The sequence below is a fragment of the Idiotropiscis lumnitzeri genome, chromosome 9, assembly GCF_059441095.1.
Source record: "Idiotropiscis lumnitzeri isolate Australia: NSW breed Sydney's pygmy pipehorse chromosome 9, RoL_Ilum_1.0, whole genome shotgun sequence".
In the NCBI taxonomy this organism is placed as follows: domain Eukaryota; kingdom Metazoa; phylum Chordata; class Actinopteri; order Syngnathiformes; family Syngnathidae; genus Idiotropiscis; species Idiotropiscis lumnitzeri.
In genome coordinates, this window is record NC_142399.1 from 6,601,678 (window position 1) to 6,613,237 (window position 11,560).

An 11,560-nucleotide genomic window follows, 5' to 3' on the forward strand; every position below is an offset into this window, starting at 1 on the left:
AGTCCATACATTTGCACAATTTATATCATATAGTTTGAAAAATAATTTTTATACTAAAAATAGCTTTTTATTAAGATAAAAAAAATTCCAATCTTATGTACTTACATAAGATACATGTATAATACCTGTGGTAAAAATATCCATAATTATATAGTGAATACTAAAATCACAAAATTAAATAAAACACGAATACATTTGTATTTACTTTATTTCTAAATGTCAAAATAATTCAGAAGAAATCAAAACTTTAAATATTTGCTGACAACTTTGTTGCTCTTACCTCAAGGAATTTAATGATTAAAATTGATTTTTGGATAATTAAAGATGGTGTACCGCATAAACAAGTTGATTGTTGCATCTGAACATTGGAGGCAAAACTCCACAGGATGACTAACTTTCCTTAAAAACATTTTGTGTGCAAGATTTCGGATGTACCGCGAGAAGTGAGAGCGGACGTTTTTATTGTAAGTGTGGCTTGAGAGTGTTTGATGGAAGTAAACATAAGTTTTCTCTAAATCCTCTCTGGTTACTAAGTCAATATGTAACATGCAAGCTTTATTTCAAGTGCCAAACCTTGAAGCAGCACGGCATTTAACAGCAAAAAAAATAATAATAATACTCAAATAATTCTAACTGGATTCACAGAATCACTTTCAGACTTTTGGCATAAAACTGCATCTTGAAAAAATTATAACGTTATGAAAATGACATTCAAATTATACCCAGCTAGTCCTACTAAATACACAAAACTAAATATACAAGCTAAAATTTCCTCAAATATGAACACAAACTCAGTGATGGAGGCCATTTTACGACATTACATTTTGTTACAGTTCTGTTCTAGATCAGCGCTTGTATTGAAGCATTCAAAAACTTCTTCCTCAGCTTTTCTTTGGCCGCTTCGCTGACTTAACATCAGGTGTTATTTTGGCAGAAGCTTTTTTCTTGGATGGCTTTTCCTGCGGATCAAAGAGAGCATTCCTCATGAAACGTCCGGCAGCGGCCTTATCCAGACGGGCCGCCTTCTTCTTGTCCGTGATGGCTTTCACTCTGCTCATGTATGTCCTTATCCGCTCCTGATGGGCACACAAACACACCATGGATGGACATTGCCGATTTCGATTATTTAGTGTAAGATTCAATATCAAATTAAATGCTATGATGTGAATTCAGTCACAATTTTGATATTAAAAATATAGAACCCTGTCATGTGAACATAAGTGAAAATGGAAAAAAAAAATGCACAACTATAATTTGTGCATATGGAATGCAAAAGTAAAAAACATGAGAGATAGTGACGTAGAGTTCAGTCGCTTTGGAAGTCCACGTGTAAGAGGAACTCTACCTTCTGACTTCAATGACTCCAAAACCGCTGAGTTCAACTCTTGAGTACCGCTTCGGAACGGCGACTCCAGGTGTGTTTTCATGTTTGGATTGCATATCGTGGTTCTGTACTATCTTATAAAACCGATGGTAATACAAAATTATCCTAAGCGTCACATTTAAAAGTAGAAGGTACTCGCTTCAGGCTGCTACAACGTGATGCGAATGACACTGAAAACGAGGTGAGTCGATTCAGAGGATTTGCTGATTCAAAACGGAATTGAGAAGGGAAGTCTTACAATGGAATGATGACCGAACATTTTTACCCACCCTTAAAACAGACATGGAATAAAAGGTAGCAATTTGGCCAAAAGCTAAGACAAAGGATGAACGTACCAGTTCTTGTTTGATACCATGTTCTCTCGGGTTGACGCCTTGTGTTACCAAATACGCTGTAAAAGACGTTTAAAATGTTATTTGGGAGAGGGGAAAAAGACGTCTAACTCTTAGGCCTCTTTACTTACTCCAGAATAAAGAATTGAGTGTGTATACAGACATCAGATCCAGTTTAGCCTGGTCCAGAGGATCCAGCTGCAGAGAAAATAACATTTATATTCCCACATGAGCGCAAATCACCTCACATTGACGACAAGCCGAGAACAAAAATGTACTTACTTTTTGCTCCAGCTCATTTCTGGGCATCGACATGAGTGTGTCCAACATGTTTTTGACGGTTGACACAGACGATTCAAAGCCTTTAAGCTGCTCGTCTATCTCGTAAGGATAATCGTCTGTCTTGTCGTCCGCCGCCATAGTTCTGAGCATCAATAAACATAACCACGAATACAATGCCAGCTTGAAAAAAATTGAGACGGAAGCTAACTCGAAGATTAAAATGAATACTATTTAACATATGTACCATTACGCTGCACCAATGAAGTCTTTATGAATTTATTTAAAAAGCCACACATGCCTTACTTGAAAGAGAAAACAAAAAAACTAGGTGATAATTACCTTTTTTTCGGTAGGAGGCTAACGTTAGCTTTTCACAATTCCCCACGATGGAGCAACCCGGATGTGACGTATTGCAAACGCATGAGATTTAACTATACTGCCCCCTATCAATTGGAGTGTGCAACCGTTTTGTATTTATTTTTTTTTAGCTCATCTCAATTAGTTCGTTTTCCAATGTAGTTATAATTTTAATGTAGTTTAATTATAACGTGTCGTTTTTCGAGTATTCTCTCAATTACATCATGGTGGAATTCCTACAATTTCCACGAGATCGCAGTGTCTCACCGGTACGACGTACTCACCGTGTGCCCGATCAGCAGAATAATAACGTTTAAATAAATGTGTGTTGATATGTGCTTATAATGTAAGTTTCACAATGGTTTTAGCCATTTTAGACCCCATATAACCCCCCACAGCGTTTATGTTCCGTATCCAGTGACAAGCAGGGTACAAATGAAGTAAAAGGTCGGGAAGAAAAGATCAAATTGCCGGCATTGACCTTTCAGCTTCTTCATTTCAAAGTCAACCCATCCTTCAAAGGGACCACACAAGGGTGCGGCTTTCAAGCTCATGTTAATAGTAAACAGGATGAGGGTAGTGTTGTTTTACTTTTTTAGGGATTTTGCATTTGGTGCCTTGGACTTTATTTGGGACTTACCTGATTTATCTAGGGAAATGGCCTTTTGGCCCTAGGTATTTTTTAAACCATTTGGCTATTTCATTTATTTGAAAATTAGTTTCAAAGACAGAGTTGATCTGTATTATTTGGTTGTAGTGAACTACTTAATGTCAGAATTGCAGCTTTATTTGGTAGTGGTCATGTAGAATACAATTGTCTTTATCAAAAGAACCAGCACACAAACTAACACAGACTATACAGTTTGACGACCACGAAATATCCTGGACAGTATTTTGCATGGCAGGGAAGAGTTCATTTCAGCCAGTTGTTTCAAAGTCTACTAGTCTTCACTACATGTGCATGTATACATGCACATAGGATATGATAGTTTCCAAATAAACTTTTTCAAATTCCAAGTTGTAACTCTTTTCTCACTGAAGACTGAAATGACATTAATCCACTCAAATCCTACATTGCACTTCTTCTGGGCTATATCTTGGCCACCAGAGGGCAGTATAATACAGACACCCAAAAAAATCATTTACTAAAATGCAGTAATATGAGTTATTTTTTGAAGATGATAAAGAATAGATGCCTTTGCGTATGGTCTTAGTCCGTCAATGTGTTGCTCCACCTGTGGTGAAATATCACTTGCATAAATGTTGAAGCACAGTGAAATTGATGCAAATTGTTAGCCTCTATATGGCACTTTGCATTGTGTCTTAGCATTAAGCTAGCAGATGTTCCGATGGCAAAGATATGTGGTTATTTAACGTACCAGGTACCACTGTATAGACAATAAATTGGGAGCAGGAGTAAATTACATTTGAAAAAAAGGGTTTTCCCCCCTTTAAGAACAATTTGGTTGTAGAAAAAAGATTTCACACAAACATAAACAAACAACCATACATATATTTTTTACATCCTAAATAGATGATTTTCAGTACTAAAGGCAACATTGTGGTTGATTAGCATTATGTAAAAAGCCAATTCTCATTCAAAAAGGTCCAGTTGCGCTTACAAATTCCCAGTGAAACATCCCAGCTTTGGCTTCATTTTCACACGGTGTTCAGTTTGGTGACGATGAGCACGCGCACTGTCTGGTCAAAGCCAGCGCACACGCATAGGCCCAGCTTGTCGGGGCTCCAGTCCAGGCTGGCGACGGGCTGGGTGGACAACGTGACGTTCTGCAGCAGGCCGACCGAGCCGGCCACGCCCACGCTGGTTCCATCCGAGTCCTTTTTGCTGCGCTGTGCTGGGTACTCGCTAGAGGAAGACAAAAATATATTTTAAAGAGCGTTAAATGTTTAAAGTGAAAGAACACACTTGGTAAGGAAATGCCTGAGATGAATGCATTCAAGAATTCTGACTCACTATTTCCACAGATGAAGGCTGCCCGAGCCGCCAGCCGTCAGGAAGATTTCTCGGTTCTGAGGTAAATGTCGCACCTGCCAGATGGTTGATTTATGAGCCTAAAAAAAAAACATCCAAAGAGGGTCAAATGAAAATAAGTGGAGAAAAAAAAATATGTGTGTGTGTGCGTATATACACACACACATATATATATATACATATATATATATGCTATTTAAAAGTGAACATGTTTAACACTAGGAGACATTGCCTGCTGTCAATCACGACAGCACTAAACCGCAGCGCATAAGACAAAAACTTACAGCTGTGAAGATGTTCCCCACATTTCCCTTGGCAGCTCACAAATGGAGAAAATAACAAATACCGCTTTGACAATTTCCGCACCCTGGAGCCAAGACTGCGCCGGCTCGCACTACCTTTTCAGAAAGGGAGGCGAAACCCTTGGTAGGGTGCTGAGTCCGCATGTCAAAAACATGGAATTTCCCCTCCAGCGAGGTGGCCACCAACTTGTTCATGTTGATGTCCTTCCTGTCGAACTCCACACAGCACACCTGGTGGACGAGGCCGAATGTGAGGAATTTTTTTTGTCAATTGTCAAAATACAACATTTATGTAGCTTCTATATACATATATGTAACTGGAATAAATGCGCTCCAGTTTTTTGCCTCCCACTGGTGGAGAGAAATAAAAAAGTGCTAACCATAGAACAGGAAATGAAATATCTATGTCCTGGCTAATTTTTAAACTTTTATCTTGTCTTCCTGTGAAGCCACTCTTCCTGCCACTTGCCGCTTACGGTCAACACTCGGGATTTTCCACGTGTGTGTGTGTGTGTGTGTGGCCCTCACCCCGTTCTTAATGTTGGTCTCCCAGCGCAGCGACATGTTGCGCAGGTCAAACAGTTTGATGTCGCCGTTGTCATAGCCGGCGCACACACAGCGGTCCTGATTGTTGAAGGCGTGGCCTGTGGGCACAGCTGCCAGTTAAAATGGGGTGTATGATTTATATTATAGGTGTCAAACTCTGGCCCGCGGGCCAAATTTGGCCCACATCGTAATTATATTTGGTCTTATGAAAGACAGCACAATGACATCTTGAGAGATGATCGTGTAAAAAGGTGAGTTGCTATAGGAGACGCGACGAACCGAAGGCGACCGTCCAGCAGTCTCTCTTGGCGTCTCCTTCCACAGGCTGCATGTTGGCCACGGGCGAGTCACGCTGTCGAGGGTCCCAAACTTTCACTGTACCTGCAAAGAAATATTAAGAAGAAATATAATATTCTTTTGTTTTGTGACGCCTAAAACTATAGAACATATCTAAGGTGGATATAGAATCTAAGCCCGAGAAAAGGGTTTTCATTGCAAAAAAATCACTTGTTTACACATCTACACTCAGGGTGACTCACTGCATGGCTTCTGTTGAATGTCAGTGGCTTTTTTACGTGGTGTTCATCATCCACGCCACAAACTGCGTCATGTTTTTTCACCGTCGCGATACACTTTCCACGAGAACTGCACGATTATTGGCCGAAATGTTTTGACTAATACTGCTATCAAGGTTATTAACCACAATTATTAATCACATTTGGGAATACATGTATTTTTACTGCACGACTTTTCAATAAACAACATAAAAATATTTCAGTGCAAAACTTTAAAGTGAGCGGATTATCATTTTAGAATAATTAATCTTTTTTTTTTTTGAATACCCCAAAATTTAAAACCAGTCAAGGGAAATTTGAATAAACTTGCTGTTATTTTGTTTAATGTCATAAATGTTTAAGACAACTGTTAAAGATATAATGCAAATGTAAAGTTTACATTACAGGCCCATGTTATTGAATTGTGCACTCTGACCTTTTTTGGGCCTCTATTTGGATTCAAAGCCGTTCTGGATGGACATTTTGAGACAGTGAAGAAGTCGTGAGCAGTCCACCATCCACTTTTTGCTCTACTTTCATCTCTTGATGTAATTGTGCAGACATAAATTCTACTAACTACAGCAACACGTACATTTCCACACGTGAAAAAAAAATGGGTGGTACCCCTGCGCTAATGAAAGAAAAATAAATTGTTTTAATTTGCTTGATGGGTTTTCACCAAGAGTTTGTGAATTTTTAAAAGATTTATTTTCAACAGTCATCCTTGGTCATCTCCCATGGAGACCACGTTGACTCAAACAACAACAAATGGTGTGATCTGATACGGATGTCCCTTGACCCTGGATCTCACCTTTAAATTTGGGGAAATTCTTTTGAGGTTGTTCCGGCCACTTTTGTTACCATCCGTATTAATCGTTGCTACAAATTGTCATAAACTTTCCTCCTGCGGCCGTGTCTAGGGAGATGTGTCATAAATCTTAAGCAACTTAACATGCTTGTCTATATTTTCTTTCTAATATTCCGATACAATTCTCTCCTTTGCTTCATGTTCACACCATGTCACCAAACACACCAGGGATCACTTGACACCTGTGATGCTATTTAAAGGACCCACATTGGTTGAACATGTCCCTATGGTCAAATTATTTTCAATCCTCTTCAATCTTTACAGGGGTGCCATCATTTTTGTTCAGGCCTGTTTCATGAGTTTATTTTTTTAAAAACAATTCTGTTCAACTGAAATTAAAAAGCAATGTCTGATTTTCAGGAGTTTCTTCATTTCTTTTCATTAACAAAAGGGTACCAACAATTTTGTCCATGTGTCCATTGGGAATGTCGTAATTCTAGTAAAACAAAAGTTGCGATGATTTACCGTCTCGACTTCCGGTGACAATCTCAGGCGCCCCGTCGCCGATGCCAAGGCCACCGACGGCATCAATGCAGTTGATGATCTCCTTGTGGGCCTTCACGGAGTACACAGGTATGTTGGGCTCCTCCAGGTTCCTGTAGATTAGTTGTATTAGCCACTGTAGAAAGCAAAATAAAGCGCCTACGTTTGCACACAATTACTGATTACCATATGTTTAGATTTCCATCAAAGTCCCCTGTTGCTAGGTGTCTCTGGCGAAGGGATGAGGCCCCGAAGGTGCCGCACTTTATGGGCTTGGCTTTCTCCACCTGGAATATAAAAGACACAGGACACAACGTTTAGGACTCAACTGAAGATTCTAATTTGTATCGTATTCATCTTTGTTTGAGATAAAAAAAAAAGTACTGAGCACTAGCATTTATGCAAAAGTGCATTTTAATTAAACATCTTTATCGTGCAATCTTCAGGCGTGTATAATATTGTGCCCCGTGATTCTCAGAAAATCCTTAAGTCTATTTATTACTACTGAAAATTTTCATGTGTGTGTCATAACATAACTGGAGTGTTTATTTTGGTCCAATATTTACCTCCGAATAGATTTGAACATCGCACTCGTAAATGTCTCCTGTTGCTATGGAGACGAGGGACCAACAACAAAAAAACCTTATTCCGTTTATTGCCAAAGCCCTTAAAACGTTAATAGAGAGTTATCTCACGCATGAGGTTCTAAAACATGACATATCATGTTTACCTCTTTGATGAGCTGAGCGTCTCCATGCTGCATTTCGTACATTTGCATGACTCCGGTTCCTCTCGCAAAGTTCCCTAGACACAAGAATTTCGAACTGCACGGTATCCATTTGCAGTCAAAAACCGTGTAGTTTAAACTCTTTTGGATGTGTGCGATAATTTGGGGCTTCGAAAGTGGCGTCGTCATATCGTTTGGCCCCCAATAAACTCAAAGTAATGCTGAACTGTGCATAAAACAAGTGTAAAACGGAGCTAGTGCGTGCCCAAACACATGACGCCACAACCTTCTTCCGTACAGGAAATCTGGTTCATGAAGCCACGTGCCCAAAATACATGACGTCATCACCACTGGTTCTCAAAAATATGCCTAAGAACACGAATAAACATTTACCACATTTATGAAAAATCAAACCTTGTTTATTTATATTATGGTGAATTGATATGAATATCATTGTAATGGGTATGAATGTAATAATCATCGTTTACGTATTTCTTTTTTAGTCAGGCGACATCGATGTTCCCTTCGGGTCTTTCCTGTTGCACGAGGACACTATCAACCTCTGTGCTCGTTAACTTGCTTACTTTTTAGTTGACAATTTGACTTTTTAAACCTGATTTTCAGCATGGATTCGACAACAAATGACGCATTGCAAGCTGGCGTAGTGGAAAAGCTGGACGACAGTGACAGTTTCATAAAAGTCAAGTCTAAAAAGAGCCAAAAGAGGAAACTCGAGGCAGCTGATATGGACACAGAGGGTCCTGGAACAAGCAAGAGGCCACAGTTTCCACCTATTTCTCTCGACAAATTAAGGGTATTAACGATCGCATTGCGTTTAAATTTCTTTAAATGTATAGAAGGAGTGTGAATGTAAATGTTTGTGTTTTTAGGGGGCCGATCAGATGCGTAAAGTGGCCGTCCCGGCTCACCGTTACACGCCACTGAAGGAGAACTGGCTGAAGATCTTCACTCCCATCGTGGAGAACCTGCAGCTTCAAGTTCGATTCAACCTCAAAACACGAAATGTGGAGATTAAAGTGAGTGTCTGCCGTAAATCCAAGCGCGGTGGTAACGTCATAGTAGATGAATTATAAAGGTTGTAGGTAGTGATAAGTGTTGAAAATCTGGAATTTGGCCCAAAACGACTGCTTCAAGCTGGCTGACTGACTGACTGTTCATTTTGGGGGATGGGTTCTTGAGACTTTTTTGAACGTTATGTCTTAATAGACTTGTCCACCAAATTTCACTGTGGTGGTGAGGGAGGCTATTTTTTCCTACTTTATACAAAGCCTTAAAATGTTAATCAAATCTGTAATTCATCCAGCGTGACCTCCTGTTGAAGATCAGGTATGGGTTCTTGAGACTTTTTTGTGTCTCTCGTTATTTCAGACGTCAACCAAATTACGTGTTTATTGATGAAGCTCGTGTGAGTTTCAAAGGGTGCTACTGAGTGAGTTTGGAGGTGATTTTGTGCATGTTGAGATGGCCAAAAAAGACGATCCTTTTATCCATCTATTATCTGCCGCCTATCCGGGGTTAGGTCATGGTCCTAAAAATACTGTCATGTGATTTATTTTATCTTTGTTTGTTTTGTTCCTTTTTCCAGACTTGCAAAGAGACACAAGATATCGCCTCACTTACTAAAGCTGCAGATTTCGTGAAAGCCTTCATTCTGGGATTCCAGGTTGAGGTAAGTGTGTTGTCTCGTCTACATTTTTAAACGTGTGCATAAAAAGCAAATGTGGAAATGGTCTTGGAAGTGGTGCACTCAAATATACTGAAACATTTTACTGGTAATTCCAAACAGTTTGTTTCAAACAGAGTCATAGAAATGGACATCTGTTTGTGGTCACTTTCCAGGACGCGTTGGCCCTGGTCAGACTGGACGAGCTCTTTCTCGAATCCTTTGACATCACAGACGGTAATAATAACCTTTGGCAATGTCCATTCGATGAAATGAAAGGCTCAAATATTCTGCTTTTGTTTTGTTTTTGTTTTTTGTCTGTTTTTGCAGTGAAGCCGCTGAAGGGCGACCACTTGTCCCGAGCCATCGGCAGGATCGCAGGAAAAGGCGGAAAAACCAAATTCACCATCGAAAACGTCACCAAGACTCGCATCGTGCTTGCCGACACGTCAGTTGATGAAAAATAGGCTTCAGCTTTTACGCTATTGCTTGAGCATTTTTTGAAATGTAGTTTTTATTCATATACAATCATTTTGAACACAAAAAAGAAATATGCGAGTGATATTAAATCGTGTGACATTTTAACATTCTTTGGTTTTTAAATGGATTTTAATTACCATATTTTCAATACACACAATACTTTTCAGTACATTAACTTTCATTTTTCAGGGAATGCAGGTGACGTTGACATTTTGTACTTAAAAATGTCAAATTAAAATGAATTTAAAAATGCAAAGAGCATAAACAATGTGTTACTAACATTTTATTTCAACAAAGTTCACTAGTACCAATAATTATATATTGTTGGAAATAAAATACAAATCTGTTTAAATCAAGTTTAGTTCAGTTAATAAAATACATTAATAGATTTTTTTTATTTTAATCAAATAAAAGGAAAATGAATGATTTGACTTCAATTTGATGTCATTGTCTTGGCTGGAATGTGAACTGTTTGTGCTAATATTGTGACGTGTATGTAACATTGATTTGTGCTACAAGTTGACCATTGTCAATGTTGTATTGTGTCCACAGCAAAGTGCACATCTTGGGCTCCTTTCAAAACATTAGGATGGCCCGGACAGCCATATGTAACCTCATCCTAGGTGAGTGACATATTTTATATTTTAGCCACTTAGAGTAGTCTAGCACCATTGTTGTCAAGTTGCAGGAGTGGTTACAGGTTTTATGGCTGTGATTTTCCTCCGATTTGGGAATTTTGCGAAATACATTGGACATTATACCTCACCGCTCTTGGGACAATGTACTCTCGTGGGAATGTCATACAAGTGTTCCTTTGAAAATCTAAAACACTCACAGATATTTGTAGAAAATGGGAATATTGCGAAGCACAATTTCAGGGGCTCATTTCAAAGTGAATAGTAAATGAAATCTTTGTTAATAAACGCTTTATCTACAACAGGAAGTCCGCCTTCCAAAGTCTACGGAAACATCCGAGTTGTCGCCAGCAGATCTGCAGAAAGATTCTGATCCACTGTTTTGTGATGGGTTGATAAGAATTCATATGGTATGGACAAGGGAGTTAATTTGGATTTAATCATCATGGACTTGACGTCAGATGACCAATTTGACACGTGTGTGATGAACATTTCTGTGTGACTTTTGTGTATATATATATTAAAACATTTGGAAATGATCAATGAAGTCCATTTTGTGCAACGGTTGGCCATCTTGTGTGGACCTCAATACCTGAAATATTCAAAACTACATTTTTTAAAAAAGTGAAATGTTTTATTTTTTAAATGGGACAATCGAAACATTTGAGTTTAAATATTTTTTGGTTATGCCAAGTGAAAAAGGTAAATAAAAAAAAACTGAGTGAATTTAAATGGCTTGTTTTTATCATGCAAAAAAGAAAATATTTGTATATCTGTCTAAAATGAGTTTTAATTTAAAAAAATTAAGTAACTAATTTCAGTTTACTTTAAAACGGTTCAAGAGCATTGTGAACATTTCAAAACTAATTTGATATTTTTTTAACCCATGCTGATAGTTTTGATTTAAAAAAAAAACTAACAAATAACCAACTC

At 38.5% G+C, this 11,560-nt stretch overlaps 3 protein-coding genes across 4 annotated transcripts; 1 reads left to right on the forward strand and 2 right to left on the reverse strand.

The window, feature by feature from the left end:
- Positions 1 to 534: 534 nt before the first annotated feature.
- Positions 535 to 2,440, reverse strand: c1d (C1D nuclear receptor corepressor). Of its 2 annotated transcripts, none has more exons than XM_088304837.1 (5): positions 2,338 to 2,440; positions 1,999 to 2,140; positions 1,848 to 1,914; positions 1,720 to 1,775; positions 535 to 1,076 (listed from the first exon to the last, which is right to left on the reverse strand). In XM_088304837.1, exons 2-5 carry the CDS (start codon positions 2,134 to 2,136, stop codon positions 882 to 884), a joined length of 456 nt encoding a protein of 151 aa, XP_088160963.1. In that variant the 5' UTR covers positions 2,137 to 2,140; positions 2,338 to 2,440; the 3' UTR covers positions 535 to 881. The 2 variants fall into 2 exon arrangements, with proteins under 2 accessions (XP_088160963.1, XP_088160964.1); XM_088304838.1 differs by having other exon boundaries at positions 2,243 to 2,347.
- Positions 2,441 to 3,126: 686 nt separating this feature from the next.
- Positions 3,127 to 8,145, reverse strand: dnaaf10 (dynein axonemal assembly factor 10). The gene is made up of 8 exons (XM_088304779.1): positions 7,832 to 8,145; positions 7,288 to 7,388; positions 7,084 to 7,214; positions 5,476 to 5,577; positions 5,179 to 5,294; positions 4,747 to 4,881; positions 4,331 to 4,428; positions 3,127 to 4,222 (listed from the first exon to the last, which is right to left on the reverse strand). Exons 1-8 carry the CDS (start codon positions 8,015 to 8,017, stop codon positions 4,015 to 4,017), a joined length of 1,077 nt encoding a protein of 358 aa, XP_088160905.1. The 5' UTR covers positions 8,018 to 8,145; the 3' UTR covers positions 3,127 to 4,014.
- Positions 8,146 to 8,341: 196 nt separating this feature from the next.
- Positions 8,342 to 11,166, forward strand: pno1 (partner of NOB1 homolog). Its single transcript, XM_088304859.1, has 7 exons — positions 8,342 to 8,642; positions 8,719 to 8,865; positions 9,435 to 9,518; positions 9,689 to 9,749; positions 9,843 to 9,960; positions 10,545 to 10,615; positions 10,933 to 11,166. The coding sequence occupies exons 1-7, from the start codon at positions 8,454 to 8,456 to the stop codon at positions 10,998 to 11,000; spliced, it is 738 nt and encodes a 245-aa protein (XP_088160985.1). The 5' UTR covers positions 8,342 to 8,453; the 3' UTR covers positions 11,001 to 11,166.
- Positions 11,167 to 11,560: the final 394 nt, after the last annotated feature.